General features: G+C 36.2%; 1 protein-coding gene across 1 annotated transcript in view; it reads left to right on the forward strand.

Annotated features, from left to right (window-relative positions):
- Positions 1-520: 520 nt before the first annotated feature.
- Positions 521-21,369, forward strand: part of LOC138697910 (lysosomal-associated transmembrane protein 4B-like) — a 36,951-nt gene continuing 16,102 nt past the window's right edge. The window contains exons 1-4 of the mRNA XM_069823499.1: positions 521-553; positions 2,720-2,803; positions 11,039-11,096; positions 20,968-21,053. Of these exons, the coding sequence (XP_069679600.1) occupies positions 2,729-2,803; positions 11,039-11,096; positions 20,968-21,053 (219 nt within the window). The 5' untranslated portion in view covers positions 521-553; positions 2,720-2,728. The remainder of the gene's footprint in view (positions 554-2,719; positions 2,804-11,038; positions 11,097-20,967; positions 21,054-21,369) is intronic.

Here is a 21,369-nt window from a genome sequence, read left to right on the forward strand (position 1 = left end):
TTAATTTTTCTATATTTAAAGTCGGGCGGTGCGTCATTAAGGGATAAAGTGAATTAGTCTCACTTGATTTTTGAACATACGGTTTAGAATTCCGACATTATTTATATTTCAGATGATTAATTTAACGGTATCAAATTTATATTTCAATACCATTATCCTAAAGTAATTAGTGATATGCGAAAATGTAAGTATGATTGATGGTGTTACCGGTTTTTACGTAGGAGCTAATTCGGTCGCAACCCTCAAAGTGAGTATTGGTAGCTCCTTTAAAGGTCAGCGAACCTTTGAGGAAGAGGAAGTTTGAAATACACTTTAAAATGTCAAGCTTGGGGCTAGTTTTGACATGACCGCAATAAAAAAGCTGTAGCTGTAGTGTCGGATAGTATGGTAATGTCATTGGAAACTTATGTCCTTCTAACCTTTTGTAACAAATTCTGGTGACCATTTACACTACAGAGTGAAGCCTTTGATACACGTTTGAAATTACGGCTTTCAGTTCACTTTCAGCAGTTGTGAAAAGTGTAAGCTCTGGGTAGTGCTTATTTCATTAGTGGTTAGTGTGTAGTGTTTCAAATAGTGATAATATTAGTACTTTAAAAATAGTGATAATATTGGCACATAGTGGAATTATTAATTATATTCTAAAAAGGGTAGATACACTTCTGAAATCTTCGTTTTTTTATTAGGTTTGCAAGCGATACTAGACGTAAAAAGTCTTGGTGAGCACCAACACTTTAAGCTTCACCACAATTGTAAAAATGAGAACAGAATTATTATATAAGTTGTGTGTGTAATATTTATTTCATTGCTTTATTTTGTCATTTATTTCTTTATTTCCTTCTTCACTTGTTCATTTCTTTCTTCATTTCTTCCCTCATTTATTTATGTTTTCCTCTATTTATTTATTTTATTATTTATGTTTTCCTCTATATATTTATTTTATTATTTATGTTTTCCTCCATTTATTTATGTTTCCCTCTATTTATTTATTTATCTTCTTCTTCTTCCTTCCAAGAATTGGGTTTTTGTCCCGTTCCGAAACTAAAGGAATATTTGTTCCGTCCATCTCTTCCTTGGACGGCCAACGTCTCGTCTGCAGGTAGGCTTATAAAAGTGTGCTTGCCTCAGGAGACGTCCAGGGGACATTCTCTTGATATGGTTATACCATGTATTCTGGTACTTCTGAAGCTCTTCGACCATCCTTTCACACTTCAGTTGTTTCCTTATATCTTCGCTTTTTAGTTTATCCCTCCGTGTTACACCAAGCATTGATCTCAGGAATCTCATTTCCGAAGTCTCGATCCGTCTCTTATCTTTCTCCCTCATAATCCAAGTTTCACTCCCGTATTGTAGAGCGGGTTTTGAGATTACATTATACATCCTTAACTTTACTTCTGTTCTCATGTTTTTTCCTAGGTATCTCCTAATACAGCCATTTAGCTTATTATACTTTTGCACATTCTCCTCTAAATCTTTATTCATTTGGTATATAGATATAACACATCCAAGGTATTTAAACCTATTATTTATTTATGTATTTGTTTATGTGTTTATTTATTTATTTACTTATTTACTTATTATTTATTTATTTATATATTTATTTATTTATTTATTTATATATATATATATATATATTTATTTATTTATTTATTGTAAGAATACAATAACTCGCCTTAACATTTAAGGGTTACCACATAGAACACAGTATACTAAATCATCATCATCATCATCATCATCATCATCATCATCATCATCATCATCATCATCACCATCAACCACCAGTTCAAGCTTTGGACCCAGTGATCCATTGCGGTCTCTAACGTTTCATGCCATCTTCCAATAGCTCGTCTTCCGAAAGGGCGATAATCTAAGGCTGTTTTCGGCCATCAGGTCTCTGGCATTCTTCTACATGGCTGCTCCAGTTAGCTCTGTATTCATCTAGAAAATCAGTCACGGGTTTAACTTCCAGTTCTTCCCAAATATTCTCATTTTTTATCCCAAATTGTGTATACATAAACACAGAATTAAAAAAGGAACAAGAACGACAAGGAACAAAAAATGGAAATAAAGTTAACACGAACAATTTTTTACATAGAATTCGAAACTTATTATGTAGTTGGTACAGAAGTTTTTTTTAAACAGTTCAAAACTTATACAGGATGGAAGTGAAATAACCATGCAGATTGAAAGGGACAACAGGAAACAAGTAAATGAATCGAAAACCTGTATTACGTTTCGTGATTAAATGCACGATTAATTAGAAAATTAAGTTTGAAGTTTAATGTTAAAAAGATTTTCTTACCCGACACTAAAAGGTATAAAATAAAGTTAATGTGTCACGGGGTCAGGCAAAAACGGAAAATATTAAACAGAATGAATGGATATTCATTTAATCGCGTATAATCCGCAGTAAATGCATTTATTTTACTATAGTATAAATGATCTCTATTATAGGCCTATAAGAGAAAATAAAAATATCTTTAAAATTGTATCTGAAAGTTCATCTTCATTGCTAATGCTCTTTTAATTCTTTCTCGTCAATTACCAGACTATACATCTGTAAGTAAGGACACCTTTAATACCAACATTTTTATTATTAATTTTGGCGGGATTGCCCTACTTGATTTTTTCTATAGTACTGAATTTAATGCAACTAAAACATTTATAATAAGTAGACTAAAATGTGATACAAGTACTCCGTTTTTCTTTGTTATTGTAGCACCCCAAGATGATGCTGAAGACGGCGTTTTGTGGATGCTGCTCCCTGAGAACTGGCTCCATAGTTCTGGGAGTTCTATGGCTGGTGAGTGTCCAGAGTTCAATATCAGCTTTAAACAATATTTAGCCTACAGGAATATGTAGACAGACAGACAGACAGACAGACAGACAGACAGACGGACAGTCACGCATTTTCTCTGTTTGTGTAAGTACTCGTACCTGTGTTACTGGGCTAGAGTGCAAATACTTCCGCTTTGATTTTACAAGTATAAGAAAGGAAAAATACATGTTTTATAATTGTCTAATACTATTGATAATTGCGTATATGTTTGCAATGAAAGTTCGTTGATTTCCGGTAAGTGAATAATAACGAAATATTATCTTTCGCCCTGAGGCACTGTAATATTTATTTCCTATTACTTTTGAAATATACTCGTTGGACCTCGGACTCATTCCCACATCATTAATTCAAATACCATCACCATCACCATCACCATCACCATCACCATCACCATCACCATCATCATCATCATCATCCATACCATAGTCTGGGTTAAGTTCACGGTGCAGCGTGCTGTACTTGTACAAATGCGCGGCCGTTTGGCTACCGTAAAATGAGGTAACTTTGCACCATTTTCTAGTTAAAAATTTGTTTTCAATCTGTATGTAGTCTTTAAATGTCTAATTTTGAGATAGGCATTTATCTTATACGTTCTAGGGGCATGCGGGAATGTATTTAGCCAGTCATATCTTCTAAAATAAATGTCTTTTGAAATTTATAATCTCCCAGAAATTGGTGCAATGTTATACCTTATTTTATTTCAAGGAGTGCAGTTCGGTGGCTTATTTGAATACCGAACTGCACTCCTTGAAATAAAATAAGGTATACCCATAGTTGGAGGTTACTTTGCACCGCCAGAGCTTTAAGAGGGTTGTGCAGTGTTTGCCACTGCTGGTGTTACATTGCACCATACGTGTTAAAAATGAAATATACTGTATCAGGGACAGAAAGAATGTAAACACAGATTCAAAAACTACTATAAATAGTAACACAGACAAAACTTTTTTGAAAAAACTACACAAAATTTTTATATAAGCGGTCGCATTCTTATAAAATGTTGTTTCAAAAATATTTTCAGTTCTTTCGAATGACAAGTCGAGGCAACAGCACGTGAATAACTGAAAAAATTATACGTATTATTTTGTGTCAAGTTCTGGAATGAAATATAAGCAAGCCCTTTCTTGATACTTTCTTGGGTGGATTTAGTCATCCAATTACATCCTCCCATTCATATTCCATAATATCCTCTCTTTCAGATCATTTGCATTTGTATCCTTCTCAGCATTTTCCTTTGGCATATTTGGAGATTGTTACCAAGTTTGGCAATGAGAGACCATGTATGACTTTAGTATGTAATAAAAAAAGAAACAAATTCAAGTAATTTAGATGTAATACAAAGTGTGAATTATAGTAAGCGTTTTTAAACTTCATGGAAGGTTCTCAAATCAAAATAATGCAGTTAAAATTTAAACAAAATCTCATTTGTGTTATTGTGCAAAGTAACCCCAATTCAGCCTCAAATTCACCTTTATTAGAAAATTATTCTTAAAACCATTTTCCAACAAAACAGCTGCACAAAAGAAACTAGAAAGTCTAAATGGATGAATAAGGAACAGATACACGTATAGCTTATCTTGAGATTGTGCACACCATCTGTGATCAAAGCTAATTAATTTGACCTATATTTCAATCAAATTATGCACACGTTATGTTGTTAAGGTATAGAAATACCATAAATAAATTCTGTGACCACGAACAGTGGAAAAATACTTTACACACATAGGCCTACCATCTATTGGTGGAAGTGATGAACAGATAAATTTGCTTCACGTTAACACCCCTAGACCAACATAAAAAGTTTTTCATAGATGGTGCAAAGTTACCTCTGCAGGTGCAAAGTTACCCCATCTTACGGTACCAAATCATTCACAGAATAGGAGTGGTAAGCACAATAAGGCTCAGGATGCAGTTTTCGGGTCCCTCCTCCGTACAAGAAGAAAGAAAAATATAAGAATCTTCTTCATCAAGTCAAAGTACAACACTCCTTCCTTTGTAATGAAACTGAAATAGCTGTATTCACGTAATGATACATGTACGAACGTAAGTAGCAACCATTCATTTTAATCAGATTCTTACAGTTTATTATTATTTTTCTTTATATCCCTTTACATTCCCTTTCTGTTTCTGTGAATTACGTTTCCTAACAAAGGCTTCAATATTTCCTTGTAAGATGAAGTGCTGAGTCTTAAAAGATAGCAGATGATAATCATGTAGACTATTTCGATGCTGGAATTTAATTAATTCATTTTGGAAAACATTTACTCGCAAATACAGTGTACGTAGAACTAAAGACTGACATTAACTCAGATGCAAAAAAATCTCAATCTGAAAAATTTATCACCGGGCATAGACTTAAATACGAGGTCGGACAATAAAGTATTAAGACTGAATTTTTCCCACCTTATAAAACAACTCTGCAGCCTCCTACCAGAGATATGTTTGATCTTGGTCCCCCTTCACCCGAATTCCAAATGGCATCACCCTGCAAATGAAGAGTGGAGAGTAGCGGCTTGACTAATGGAGTTGCATGTTTGCTCCTCGTCAATATAATGAAATCGCATAATATCGCGCAGCGGTATGCCATCTTATTTTATGTAAAACTGTGTGAAATTTCCACGAGAACATATGGCAGGCTTTTGGAAATTAAGTGATGTCAAGAGCATAACTTTCCGATGGCACAAAATGTTTGTTGAGGGCAGAAGAAACGTTGAAGTTGAACGCAGGAGTGGGCGACCAACAACTGCACTGACAGATGCCAACATTGCCAGGTTACGTGAGTTTGTACGAACTGATAGGCGATTAACAGGCAAAATGATAGCACAAGAATTGAACATGACTCGGGAAACTGTTCGCCTCGTTCTAACTGAAGGCCTGAGCATGAGAAAAATGAGCGAGAAGAAAGGAGAAATTTGGCTGCTGTTTCACCACTGCCGCAGTCTCCATATTCACCCGGCCTTACTCAATGCTACTGCTTCTTATTCTCAAAAGTGAAATCAGTTGTGAAAGTACGCCATTTTCAAACAACAGAAAACGTCCGATAGGCCGTAATCCCGGCAGTAAACAGTGTCTCAAAAGATCAGTTTGACAGCTGCTAGGGTAGTGACAGTAACGTTGTAGTAAATGTGTGCAGTCTTAAGGGAACTACTCTCAAGGTGATTACATTGTAGTTAGTTAAAAATGTAAGTAAACGTTCTTTCAAACCAGACATTATTTTATTGCCCGGCCTCGTAGATCCCAACCATATCTTTCGCAGCATATTAAGAGCGAAAAATTCTACAAAGTAACTACTTCCATTTGCAGCTCATATGATGCCTCTTTGCATGGGAACTTGAATGATTTTGTGAACAGTTGTATTTTTCGCTCCTTTTTCAGCTCTGTAAAGAATACGACTAAGTTCAAATTGATTAATTTAAATTCAAATTCAATTGTCAACATGCCATACAGATGTCATGTAGGCCTAATTTGTCCGCGACGCAGAAACCAATTTCTGGTCAGTCACTCCTACTTTCCTTGCCTGTCGATCCGGAGTTGCGTTCGGGAGCGGGTTCGATTCCAGCTTGGGCTGATCACCTAGTTGAGTTTTTTCCGAGGTTTTCCATAAGGCAAATGTCAGGTAATCTATGGTGAATCCTCAGCCTCATTTCGCCAAATACCATCTCGCGATCACCAATCCCTTCGACGCTAAATAACCTCGTAGTCGATACAGCGTCGTTAAAAAATATGGATATGTCATTATTAAATAAATAAATTAAAAAAAATAAATAACCAAGTAAAAATAAACTCCTACTTTCAGAGTACGTGACGGGAGTCTTTCCCTTTCTACACTCTCTCCGACACTGCTCCCAGCCGGTCAGATACGCTCAGCACACACGCAGCTGATCAGGCTGTATGCTCCGCCCGTCCGTCCTGCCACCATCTGCGCACCTCGTAGACAAATTACAATCATGGCGACATCTCTACCTGTGAATTGGCATATATGGAAATGTCGCTTCATTTTGAAATAAGACTACTACGTTAACTTTTTTTTTTTTTTTTTTGCAAATGAGGTACCTTATTTCAATCTCCTCTTTGATATAGAAATATTGTTCCTAACTAATTCTGAAAATGATACTTAGAAGTCGACATTCTGCCAGTTACTACAATCCGTCTCTGACTGAGGATGTTTTGAATACTTAATCCTCAGCAAGCGAAGAAAGTCTTTCCCATCAAATCTAAGAGATGGTATGAACGTGACATAGAATGCGTAGCTCTTGAAAGAGCCTGTTGGATTTGGTTGCTCTACAACGTTTGCTCCAAGCAAGACTATATTTACCTGTTCTTCTAGCACAAACACGAAATGTAGCGAGAGAAGGTTTTCAAGTATTTAACCCCCCGATGTCAGTATTTCTAAACCTTAAAAATGTGTTTTGTATTGATAACGGGTGTTGTAAAATTGGTTCAGTATATAACGAGCAGTTAGCGGCGAAAAATTACAGCAACATAACGAGGTTACTGCACTGTATTTCAATCAGAGTCATGTAATTAGATCCCGAGGTCGACCCGCCTATCAAAGTGCACAATGTGGCGTTGCCATGGATACCGGATCGATACGACCCGGCGTCAGCTGACACGCGGAAATGGAGTCTCCGCCGTTGTACGAGCGTTTTCACCTGTTGTTACGGGACAACAGGTGGCTCACGTGCTTCCGGACGTGGACATTACTAACCTTAAAACTAATTTTGTACATTAAATTAGATAATTAGTTAATCCTATGAAACTATATGAAACAAATAGCGAAAATGCAGTCATAATTGCTGTGTTTGTTTAAATAGCCTACTTAGAGCTTGACAGGTAGGCTTTTTTCCAAGAATGTCAATTTAATTGGCCCCATTCAGAATTTTAATTTCGTACCACTATATAATTGAACATATTTACATGGTAGTAGTAATTCTGAGTGGTTAGGGGCGGGTTAAGGACGACCCTTCAGCATGTCGGTTCGACAGTAGCCTAATGTGCAGCTTAAATTATGGGCTGAATGAGAATGGTGTACCAGCCCACCGGCCGCATGAGACCCCTCACCCACTCACCCAATGGGTCCCTTACACCACTCCGCCTTAAGTTCATATACCTATGGAATGAGATGATGACGATAAATAATATAATATGATATGAAATTTAAATTCTTTTTGTACAGGAAAGAGAAAGGTATATAGAGCGTGGCAATGAAAATTCAAACACTGCATTTCCCTAAGTAAATGTGGAAAACTACGGAAAACCCACAGTCAGGTTGGTTGGCCGGTTCGGGGATTTGAACCGCATGAACCACCTTGCTCTGTTATTTACATGTAGAAGACTGCGAAGAATTGACTTTTTTTTTTTTAAGCACTATGGTATTGTCTGCAAGAGGAAGATAAACCCTTGCTTATAATTGAAAAACTCACCACTATTACACAAAATAATATCTGTACTTAGTCATTAATATCATCAAGATCAGGGCACACACGTATAGATATATTAAACTGGCGGCATTGCGGCTCTTTCCTGTGCGACAAACTTGCGGTTTAAAGGAAGAAATAATACAGGTAAAATAAATAGCACTGTTTACAGCAATAGTAAAAGTGGTAAAATTTATTCTTAGAAGACACCAAGGTAAGACTTTCTTGTGTTCCTTAGAGAAGAAATAATGATTCGTTATTCAAAGAAAAACCGTTGTTATTGAAAGTTGTAGGCCCAACTATATATTCGACGAAGATTCTTTAATACCACAAAGCTTTAATCTGTTTATAAATAAGTTGTGATCTATGCAGTCAAGTGCTTTAGCCAAATCACAGCTGTTACCAAGGTTTGAGAAAACGATAATACCGGACCTAGACGTAGAATTTCACCTTTATTTGTCTGTAAAAAAAAAAGGTAAAGGTATCCCTGTAACATGCCATGAAGGCACTTGGGAGGCATGGAGGTAGAGCCCATGCTTTCCATGACCTCGGCACTAGAATGAGGTGGTGTGGTCGGCAGCACGCTCTGACCGCCTTTTACCTCCGGAAAAGACCCCGTACTCAATTTTATAGGAGGCTGAGTGAACCTCGGGGCCGTTCTGAAGGTTTGGCAACGACAAAAAATCCTGTCACCACCTGGGATTGAACCTCGGACCTACCAGTCCGTAGCCAGCTGCTCTACCAACTGAGCTACCTGGCCGCCCTTTATTTGTCTGTACTCAGGAGAAAATGCATTTTTAAAGCTATAAATATGTTATGTGAGACTAACAGTTTTACTTCCTCATTCAATGACAGTCATATTTACAATTTCTTTATTATATTATACTCATTACCCTTAGCCGTAATTGAATTCGCGATTTTTGGGCTCAGAAACAAAATCGGTAACTATTACACTACCAAAAACGACTATGTCAACGTAAATAAACTAAACTAAACTAAATTAATAACAAATATCAAAATATGATTAATTATTATTCAGTCAATATGGCTTAAGCATTGCATTACATATGAAATAAAAACATATGAGAAAATATATTGATGTGTTACATCCTATTTAATCTTGATACAAACGTTTTCGCCTCTAATGGGGCATCTTCAGGTACAAATATAAGTATCATCTAAAATCAATTACAATACAAGCTTACATTTAAAACTACCTTGACTAAAATAAAGTATGACATGGTGACTATGTTATCTAATCAACATTAATTGTCCTGTCAAAATTAAAAATGAATTCATTTTAAAACAATATGAATGTGCTTAGCCATGCTAAGTAGATCCCTTGTGTGGTGTCTCAGATATATTGCGTTGTCAATGAAATCACGTAAGTAATTTTTTAGACATTCTTTTGACCATCCTTTTCAAATCTTTCATATTATAATTTAAAAACATATGTTACAGATTAACATGAATAAAACAACTTGTCATCGGTTTGCAGTTTAGACCGATTACGGGCAAAAACACATCCCTTCTGTTCAACAACTCGTGTACGATAATTAGACTCGCATGACGTAAGTAATTTCATACCTTCAAATGACCTTTCATAATAATCTCTATTTCACCTAGCACAGATATATGTTTGTTTTCAGATACGAGGGCATTGAATATTTTACGAGAATTCCAATTGCTCCACGAAATTAGCTACACATACTTTATAGTCGCTGACTCCACATTTGATAATATTAGATTTTAATTTGTATAGTTTTAGTATTATATTGATTTCATTGACAACGCAATATATCTGAGACACCACACAAGGGATCTACTTAGCATGGCTAAGCACATTCATATTGTTTTAAAGTGAATTCATTTTTAATTTTGACAGGACAATTAATGTTGATTAGATAATATAGTCACCATGTCATACTTTATTCTAGTCAAGGTAGTTTTAAATGTAAGCTTGTATTGTAATTGATTTTAGATGATACTTATATTTGTACCTGAAAATGCCCCATTAGAGGCGAAAACGTTTGTATCAAGATTAAATAGGATGTAACACATCAATATATTTTCTCATATGTTTTTATTTCATATGTAATGCAGTGCTTAAGCCATATTGACTAAATAATAATTAATCATATTTGATATTTGTTATTAACACGAGGCTTAGCTGAATATTTTCCAACATGAATTGTAAACTAAATTAAACTAAACTTCATGGCACTACATCCATCAACCTGGAAATGCCCTATAATGTGGAATTTTAACTAGAGTGCTGGCTTTCAACGTCGGTCATAAAGATACAATTCCCATGAATGCAATGATTTTCATATCCTCCGCAACCGTGATTCATAAGGAGTTCACTGGAGGCAATGACTCATGCATGTACTGTAACTTCTGAATATGTGTCAATGTGACCAAAGTACTGGAACGCTCTCCCAGAAAGTCAATATGCAAACTTGAGTAAGATATCGGAATTTCCAAAACGTATGCATTTAGAGCCATGAAACTCTTAAAGTTATAACATTACAAAATAACACTTGTAGATGAACTACGACCTAATGACTGTGTCATAAGACTAAATTTTAGTAACTGGATCTTAACTCAGATTCACGACGGAGAAATTGATGCATATCATATACTTTTTTATTTGAGACGAAGCTTAGTACAATTGTCTCCACACATACGAAAACGGCATGCCAAATGCAATAAGATCACAAAATCAATATCAAAGGACATTTTTATCCTTTGGATAAGAATAGAAATATTATTATTCTTGTTACAGCTGACAGATGGAGGACAGGTGATCGCTTACAGCACTGATTTGGCGGACGAGACGACAGGTAAGATACGTTCACAGGTAAAATACATATAACATTTCTCATTCTACACCATTTCTGCTAGAGGTATGGGAACAAGGAACTCGCCATTCACGATGTATAGAATATAATTATTAATGCCAAAAATTGTCACATTTAATAATATTCTGCTAAAATTTTCAAATTTCATGAATATCTTAACATTTCTATAATTACCAGTGGAATCTCCAAATCCTCGTTTAAAATCACTGAACTCGTAGCGTCAATGAGTTCGAGAGGCCAAAACAAAATAATTATATGGTGGGTAGTTATTCCACCTTTACTCATTATTTCAGATTCTGTGAAAGTATTTTCAGTGTCTACTTACATACGTGTATATTAATGAATTAAGCGGGTTTCAACTATCAATTTTGCTATTCACTTAATTTCTCCTCTCTTTGCAATTTCACGGTTTTTTATCGTACAAAAGAATGTTAACTGACTAAAAGTATAAGGTACTGGAAGAAAATGTAGAAAAGTTACTTGTGTTGCATTGTAACCAATATTAAGTCCAATCAATATAAGAACAGTTTTTTGTTCTCTTCGTAGTAAAAAGAATTGAATTATCCAGTTCTTGCATTCGGGTAAGGATTTGATGATGCTGAAATCTGTTTAATTATGCAGATTTATAATATTTTATTTGGTAGCTTATTAAATATAGACGAAAATGGTAGTTTCTTAATTATTATTTTGTAAATAATTATGTGAACTTTCTCCAAATGATTTAGGAAAAAAAATATAATTTAATATTTATATTTATTACATATTTTCATATTTTTCCAAAATAAATTTCATATTCTGGCGAAAGTTTCTTTATATTGTGCCGCTCCCTAGTGATGAACTACAGTTCAGAAGGTGATTCAAAACAATTATCAAAATTTGATGTAGATTATTGTGTTTGCTAGAGTGGTCACTGAGATAGGAATTCCTCTCTTGAAAACGCGTTCTTAGGCTTTATTTATATATTTATCCTGCAGGCATGCACTCCTTGTTTCATATTTGGGCGTGTAGTAGTAGCAAGTGATCCAAGTTTATTTTTTATTCTAAGTCTTCGCCAATTGTAAAACGAATGTCAAACAATCTGGCAAATCTTGGTCTCATATCGCCAAAATATTATTTTGCTATTACCATTTGCACCTACGGGAATAGCTGATACAGCGTCGTTAAATACTTATTTACAAATGGCTTTTAGAGAACCCAGAAGTTCATTTCCGCCTTCACATAAGCCCGAAATTAGTCCCTATCCTGTGCAAGATTAATCCAGTCCCTGCCATCATATCCCACCTCCTCCAAATATATTTCAATATTATCCTCTCATCTACGTCTCGGTTTCCAAAAACGCTTTTTTTTTTCTCCGGCCTCCCAACTATATATGCATTTCCGGATTCACCCAGATACGTGCTACATGCTCTACCGATCTCAAACGTCTGGACTTAATGTTCATAATTATGTCAGGTGAAAATATAATGCGTGCAGTTCTGAGTTGTGTAACGTTCTCCATTCTCCTGTAACTTCATCCCTCTTAGCCCCAAATATGTTCCTATGCACCTTATTCTCAAACAGCCTTATCCTCTGTTTCTTTCTCAAAGTGAGATCCAAGTTTCACAACCATACAGAACAATCGGTAATATAGACTAACTGTTTTATAAATTCTAACTTTTAGCTTTTTTGAGAGGAGACTGGATAACAAAAGCTTCTCACCCGAATAATAACAGGCATTTCCGATATCATTTTATTCTGCCTTTAATTTCCTCTCGAGTGTAATTTATATTTGTTGCTGTTGGTGCAAGATATTTCAATTTTTCCACCTCTTCAAAGGATAAATTTCAAATTTTTATATTTCCATTTCGTACTACGTTCTGGTCACGAGACATAATCATATACTTTGTCTTTTCGTGATTTCCTTCAAAACCCATTTATTTACTTGTTTCAAGTAAAATTCCTGTGTTTTTCCTAATCGTTTGTGAATTTACTCCTAACATATTCACGTCATCCGCATAAACAAACAGCTGATGTAATCCTTTCAATTCCAGACCCTCTCTGTTATCCTGGACTTTCCTAATGACATATTCTAAAGCAAAGTCAAAGACGGATATCAAGCCTAATCTAGTTATTAACTAACTTTCAAGTTAACCTCTTCCCTTACTATACATTTTACCAGTTTTGTGAAAAAAAAGTGTCATATTTTTTTTTATTTTCGTAAAGAGGTAATTTAATATTGCAGAATCACTGTACATCAATAATTTTCTTACATACTTAAAAAAATCACTATGAAATAGACAATGGGACTCAAGCGAGTTAACTCGGGTTAATAAATTTTGACACATGTTAGCAACCCGAGTTAACTCGGGATAATAAGGGAAGTGGTTAACACAGAAAAGTTGTTTATATAACAAATCCACCAAGTCATTAATGATACAAGTGTTAAAAATGTGTAATCAAGATGTATTTATTAAGTAATTATTAAGACATAGTACGGTACGTTAAATTAAACCGAATTAGGATGCACCAAATAGGTAGTAAAACAAAACAGTTGGTAATGAACATATTTTGTTCCAGTAAGTTGTGAAGAGAAGAAAAAGATGAAGAGAAAAGAAAGCATCCCGACACAAATTAAAAATATTGTCAGCCACCACCAGTTTCCAGAAACAGGTAGACTTTCTCCCCATTTGTTTCGAAAAAATATCTGTTTCGAAGACCTCCGTTTGTAACTAACACTGCAATAGGCTACGTCATGATGTGCTGCCGATACAGCTTTGCGAGTCACACTGGAGTGTGAAGTCACAAATCCTTGCATAGCGGTTTGCCCGCAGCCACTCCGACCGCTCGTCGCCAGTAAGACAGCATCCGTCCATCTCTTCCTTACAGTTACGAAAAAACTCGGAAGAAACCCAACCAGGAAATCAGCCCGAGAGGAATTCGATCGATCCCACACCAGTGCGCAGCCTCGGGTTAGTAGGTAACTAAGCTACCTCCCGATCCGCGCCGGAGCCATCTGCCGTTGATCCTGAATTTAGAGTCAAGCTGGGAAATGGATAATTTAAGAAAGATTATTGCTTTATCCAGGCTTAGACAGGATTTTTCTATTTCAGTTTCCTCCTTTTTTTATTAACTCATGTATTGTTTAAAACACTCGTGTATCCTTAAAATATTCTATTCTTACATTGGATAAAATTGCTTCTGTTCACTACAGATTTCATCTTGCACAGACAGGAAATTGTATCTACAACGTACATAAATGTCGGCGTGGAAACTTTACATACTAATACTAGTTTCCAGTAGGCTATTTAAAATTACTACAGTCCACGCTATGGAGTAACGGTTAACATGCCTGACCGTGAAACGAGAGGGTCCTGGTTCAAATCCTGGTTGGGAAAAGTTACCTCATTGAGATTTTTTCCGGGGTTTTCCCTCAACTCGTGAAGAGAAAATTCTGGGTAACTTTCGACGCTGGCTGGCATTATCACCTTCACCTCATTCAGAAGCTAGAAAACCTTAGCAGTTAATAAAGCGTCGTAAAATAGCCAATTAAAAATAATAAAGTAAATCTGAAATACGTCCACCGTTGTAGCTGAGAGGTTAGCGAGTCTAACTCCGAACCCAGCGGTCCCGGGTTCGATTCCCGGTCAGGACAACTTGCTTGGGTGAGGTTTTTTCGCTTTTTTTCCCCTCACTCCTATGGACAGGTAACTTTATTAGGCGATTGGAACCCCGCTCATCTTCGCCAATTCCTTTCCTCTCCCATCATCCTTTCCTCATCAACCCGTTTCTGGTTTTTCAGATCACTCTACAGTCGGCCTCCCGAAGCTTCTGATTCTCTCGACTGGCCTCCGTGGAATGTAGTTAAGCGACGTTGAATGGCTTCTGCAATGGCACCCGAGGCGGACCTACTCGGGGGAGGAGTTTCACCTCGGACCGACAGGGGGGCCTTGGAGGAATTTGCCGAAGCAGGAATGGTATATGGATTCTGTCGACTGTAGGGACCGGTTTTTAAGGGAGTCATGTGGTCAGGGCCGTGCGCGTAGGGGATCTGTGGCATGCAACTCATTCCATATCGAGGATTAGCGCAATAGATCTCAATAGGTCGCAGTGCTGGGCCATCCGTGCCCCCCTCAATTAAATTCCATTCCATTCCAAATATGAAATATCCTAATGTTAGTCAATATTATGTTACCACATGGTAAAGGGCGATTTAAAATATTTGTTTATTGCCTTAAATTTCTACAGCAGTATCTAAAATACGAGTACTTTTATTTTTTAAGTTTATTTATACCCGCTTTAACATCTGGGTCATATTACGTGTTTAGAATCTGTGGATATATCAGTAGGCCGTTTTTACTGCTGTTGAGTTCCTGTTTCTATTGTATGTTGTTGATTGCTTTGCGTTCATGTAACTGATTATAGATTTTGATTAATATTTATGATATTGGTTATTGATGCGGTGATGAATCATGACAAGTAAATTTTCCATCTGGCATTTGCCTTTGTGACTCTGGAAAACTATAAAAAAAACTCCAGTAAGATTTGTCAGCGACGAGGTTTGAACCCGGAACCGTCTGGGTATCAGTCTCAAACGCTACCGTCTGAGCCAACTAATTTTTATTAGTTATTTAACAACGCTGTTTCAACCTCTAAGTCATTTAGCATCTATGGAATTGGTGATATCGAGATGTATTTGGAGACATGAGGCCGAGAATTCGTCATGGGATTACCCACAGTCGACTAAAAGTTACGAAAAACCCCGGAAAAATAGCAATGTCTCATAGTGAAGTCAGCCAGAGAGTTTATGGACGTAGAAATACGTTTGTCATCGAGGGTGGTTCTGGGCGAAATTGAAGAAATAAATGTTCTGAATTAACTTCGCTTACTGAATGAATCAATGGTTTACGGAATACAAAGTACTCATACGCTTACAGACCGACAGTGCTCGGATTCACTGTTTGAGCCAATGTAGACAGCTGCGATGATACGTCTCGCCGTTCTATAGCCACTGGGTTCACGAAGCTCGCGTATGCCACCACTCTCTTGAGCTCTCTGTCGTCTCTTGTATTCAGCAGTGGTAGTCTTGGGCTTGTTTGAGTTGTATTTGGATGTTCTTTTCTGATGTTCTGCTTGTTTCCAATTTTGCATTCTATCAACATTTGAATTTCGAGACATTTTAAAGTTGACAAATTTCCAAAACTACGGCACTTTATGAAAATTGAGAGTTTAGTTTACCGCAAATCATTTATTTTTCAATTATTTAGTCAATCTTGTCGCACTGGATTGATCAACATGTCAAAAACTTGCACCGGCTTAGATTTCACGGAATTATGCTCATAAATGATCGCATAAACGCTGTTTTCGAGGCATGTTTTCCCCATTTGTTTCGCCAGCCTTGTAGGTCCGATCGGTTTTGTGCGGATGTTTAGTGATAGGTCAAAAGCGGCTTCAATGTAACACTTTTTTGGATGTCATTACCGAGCGGTTTGCGACATTCCGTTCGGAATACAAACACTTAGTTCTACGTCAAAAACCCAACCAGGTAACCAGCCCAAGCTGACATCGAACCCACGCCCGAGCGAAAGTCCGAACCAGTAACAAGCACATCTATTTTCTGAGCTATGCCGGTGGCTATAAAATACGACTAATATGAAATGTTTGATTATAATTTAAACAGAAAAAATGTTATACAACAGACGAACTGATTGCTGCACAGAGAGATTTTAACACACGTCTGGCAAAATAGGTTTTATTGAATTGTCTGCGAAATTAAGTTCTTAGACAAGATATTTTCCACGAGAAATCACGGACATTAAATTTGTTCACTTCTCTTTCCGTGTGTAAACTCTGCAGACTCTACTGAGTTAGACTGTTTTATCGACTCAAAGCGGAAAACCAATATAGTAACTGTGTGGTTAATAGAGCATTAGGAGCAAAGATATACCAACACAAATTAATACGATGTTCCTTGCAAGCATGGTTCTGTGACAATTAGCTACGCCACAACCAACAGGCGCCTCGTGTTCGTCGAGGGACGCAAAATCAATATCGGCTAGAAACCTCGACGCACTTGGTACGGCTTGGCAATAGTGCTGTCTAGTCGCCACGGGGATTTATAAACAAATTCACAAACAACTGAAGGAACTTACGCACAGTTTTCCTTTGCACATGTAAATCTAAAGAAATTCCAGGGAAGGTGTTCGTCCATTTGACCTTAATAAAAATCACAATATTCACAACATTCATAAATAACAATTCCCATATCGCTGCGACCTTTTACTGAACTTTCTACATGATCATTCCCAAATATTGGCTAGAAATTTACTGCACATAAATAATTGACACAGCCCATGAAACAAACTGGCATAGTAAGAGGAGAATTTAAGTTCAACGATGGTAATGATGATGATGATGATATTGATGACAATAATAATAATAATAATAATAATAATAACAATAATAATAATGATGATAATAACAGCAATAACGTATCTACCGGATTTTCATACTCTTTAGTCCATTTTTGAAATTAACCGTATATTAGACGCATACTCGCGAACCTCTCATCATTTGGAGTCAGCATGACACCAGACCTCTGCCTAAGAGAGAGATTTATGTATTTCAACACTGTGCAAGACTCAAACGAGGAGTAAATTTCGTGCACCAGAAACCAGCGTTACCACAACACATGACGAAGTATTAAGGATGAGCAAGTTGTTTCAATGGTACAAACAAATACAAATTAATATATCATGTATAAGAATTAGGAAAAGAAATGATGACATTCGAAAAGAACTCAAAATATTCAAATTAACAGAAAAAATATCTCAATATAGGAACGATTGGACGGAACATCTAGAACGGATGGAAGATGACCGCATTCCAAAATTAATTTTAAATTATAAATTATAAATTTGGCAGACAGAGAAGAAGATGGATACAACAGTTGTAATTCATGAGACCGGAACGAGCCAGTTACGGCTTAAGCCCTGAAGCTGATGATTGATGATGATGATGATGATGATGATGATGATGACGACGACGACGATGACGTATAAGAATAAGTAGCTTTAATAATCTAGGCAATGAAAATTAATTACACTGCAGACAATTTTTAATTTTAAATACCGGTACCTCATCTGCACCTAAAATATCTCAATACACAAAGAGAACACCAAGTAAACAAATGCTTCTATGAAAAGGAATTTAAAATACAAAGAAAATATTTTTTTTAGATGAAACACATCTAACATTACTTAGTCTACCATATTCATGGCATACAGTGTAATTAAAAAACGCAGTTCTATTGCAAGTTCATCACTGGAATCATTCAAAAGTACTTATTCCTACTACATTAATGCAAAATTTCGTCACCATTATTATCTTCTTCTTCTTCTTCTTCTTCTTCTTCTTTGTCATCATCGTCATGAACTCCATTTGTCCTGTGTGAGCTTTGGCTTAAATTTTTCTACTAGACTTCCCGATTCTTAACTTTTCTTCTGTAAATACATATAACCGACTTCAGCTAGATTATCTGTTGTGCTAGTGACAGATTACAGTCGCTAATCGCGATTATCTCCGATCGTGATTACCGAAAATATGATGAAACGCTACGTCGCGCTTGATCTCATTTGGCCAACAGCTAAATTATCACAGAGGAAACAATTTTCTCTATGTACATACCTTTATGTTTGTTTCCATCCTGTACATCTGAAGTTCATACTCTCTTTCTAGGTTTGATCATTCCTTTTCCTTTCCATTGTTTTTGTCGTTTCTTGCAGCTTGATTGGAAATTTATTTGTTGAAATATTTAGAGATTTTATAAAATAAACTGATACAATTTGTAGTCTACCATTAGTATTTATATTATTTTGGAAAGAGATTTTATAATCTATATAATTTATATCATTAGGTCTACTATTTATATTATTTTGTAATAAAACACATTTTTAAATAAACTCTAACCTCAACGACATCATCGTAATGGAGACGAAATTAAAAATCTGCAATAGAAATCAATTAATCCAATATTTATTGAAATGAAACACCTTTCAGTAGTCTTCTGTTGCTCTCCATAGCATATATGAATAATATGTCTGCAATTTGTTAATGTATTTCTTTTTACTATTGTCGCATGTGCATTAAATTTCTCCAATACTTCTAATAGTAGCCAAATGTCATTTTTTCATTCACTTTGTTTTATTTTCTCTTTCAATACAATGAAAGAGGTAAGAAAATTCCACAGCAGCAGCTATCACGACTTTCTAAATAATAGAACACTTCAAAATATCAAGGTGATTCGAAACTAAGGATTACTAAATGTTACTTTCGTCCACTGGAACATGGCCATCTCCTACGTAGCGACCCTCAACCGAAGTGTGAAATATACAATGTTCCAATTGAGGTCTAACATATTTTATTGCATTGTAGGAAATATGACCGTGACCGTCTACAATAAGCAATTCGGTCGACTCTACGTAACGTTCTTGGAAATGATTTTAATTGTACAAATACAGTTCTGAAATTTTTTATCGAATACAGGACTTGGCAGAGTGATTTATTCTTTTATTGACCCGTTTCGCTTATCCTCCGGACCATTTACATCCGGAGGTTATATTGTTGTCTTATATTGTTTCCTTTAAATATATTGACATTTCGGATCTTTTACATCCTAATATTTTATTAAATTTTATTATTTTGAATTGTGAAATATAATTTAACTCTGGTGGCTTTTGTTTTACTGGTTCGTTGTAATACTACCTAGCTTCTGAGAACTGCTCACTTTTATGATTTTTATGATTTATGGTTTTTATTCATCACCCTGTTGATACTGCATTTGTATATCTCGTTTTTACCTCGACAGCGTTTTTTTTAGATCCTTTTAGAGTTCAGCTTATTATACTGTTTACGTTGTTGTTTTGTTAAGAATTTTAGATAAGGGCGCAAATAGCCATAGTAGCTGACGCGCTCTTTTTAAACCCCACTAACTCGTCCACTGAGCCGTACTTCAGCGCGATTATCTAGTTCTGGAAACAGGATTAAGCTCCTGATCGCGATCGGGACGTTGACACACTACAACCACAATCGCGATTAATGATTGTAGTCTGCCACTAGTATTACACCAGGTATACCAAATTGTCTGTACTACGTGCTCATACTGCAAGCAATACAAATCCAACTAGGTTCACTTTTTAATAAGATAAAGTACAATCATCGCTCTCAAGGAAATGTTGTGCGGGTTCCTGAGAGCACGCAGTGCAGGCGCTTTAACATCTTTGTGTTACAAAATCCAACCATATTGGCGCCCTAATCTTCTGCTGCGTCCCTCGCCGTACTTGCGAGTTTAAAGCGTCAGGTGTTAGACTAGCATTACGGAATGAGCGTCGGTTCGAGTTCTCATTTGGAAAGAAATTGAATTATCATATGTGATGAGAGTTGGGTGACATGTTTTGCCTTGAAAGGAGATAGCAGCCCAAAAGCAATATTTGACAGCAGTCCCCTGTATTGAAACACATGTATTTACCTTCGTTCAGAATTAGCATCGAACTTGCTACTACGAAAATCATATTAGTTCTCGTCTTTGCTCTGCTGAAGCTGTCGGAAAATGATGATCATAGTCTTCCAGGGGTTGATAGAGCCTTGAAAGTGGTGTACGGCTTCCTGAGGAATCTAGAGTACCTAGTTCAAGTAAATGGTCATCATAGTAGATCGACTTCTGATTTTCAAAAATGAAGTCAGTCTAAGAACTTTCTGAACAGACTGTGTAGCTTTTATCCATAGAATGTTCTAGTATAACTTCATCCAGAACACAGCGGCATAGCTAGTAGTTTCTTTCCCACAATTTTAAAGCAGACTAATTATACTTGTGTTGCAGGTCACCACATGGGATCATTCATCGGCTTGTGCATCAGTTTGCTGCACTTGCTGGGAAACGTTCTGCTGCTTCTCGGAGCGGATAAGGTGTAGTACCATCAAAACATTCTATCAAACGCAACTTTCTGCCATGTGACCAGGCAAACAACAAAAGCTAAGCAAGGAATGCATTTACTTCCTATCTAAAGGAATTTACACTTCATCTTTGCCGGAAATGGAAATAAGATCCATTAGGAGACGGTAAATTGTCTCCCCAGATCAAAAAATTATGTAAATAGCCTTCCATTTATATAAGCTAAAGGCTGGTTCACAATAAACCTGGAATGGAAACGACAACGAGAACGAGAACGGAAATATTGTTAAAATAAATGTATTTAAATGCGAGCATTAACAATTAACTATT

Source organism: Periplaneta americana, chromosome 4, assembly GCF_040183065.1.
Source record: "Periplaneta americana isolate PAMFEO1 chromosome 4, P.americana_PAMFEO1_priV1, whole genome shotgun sequence".
Taxonomy (NCBI): domain Eukaryota; kingdom Metazoa; phylum Arthropoda; class Insecta; order Blattodea; family Blattidae; genus Periplaneta; species Periplaneta americana.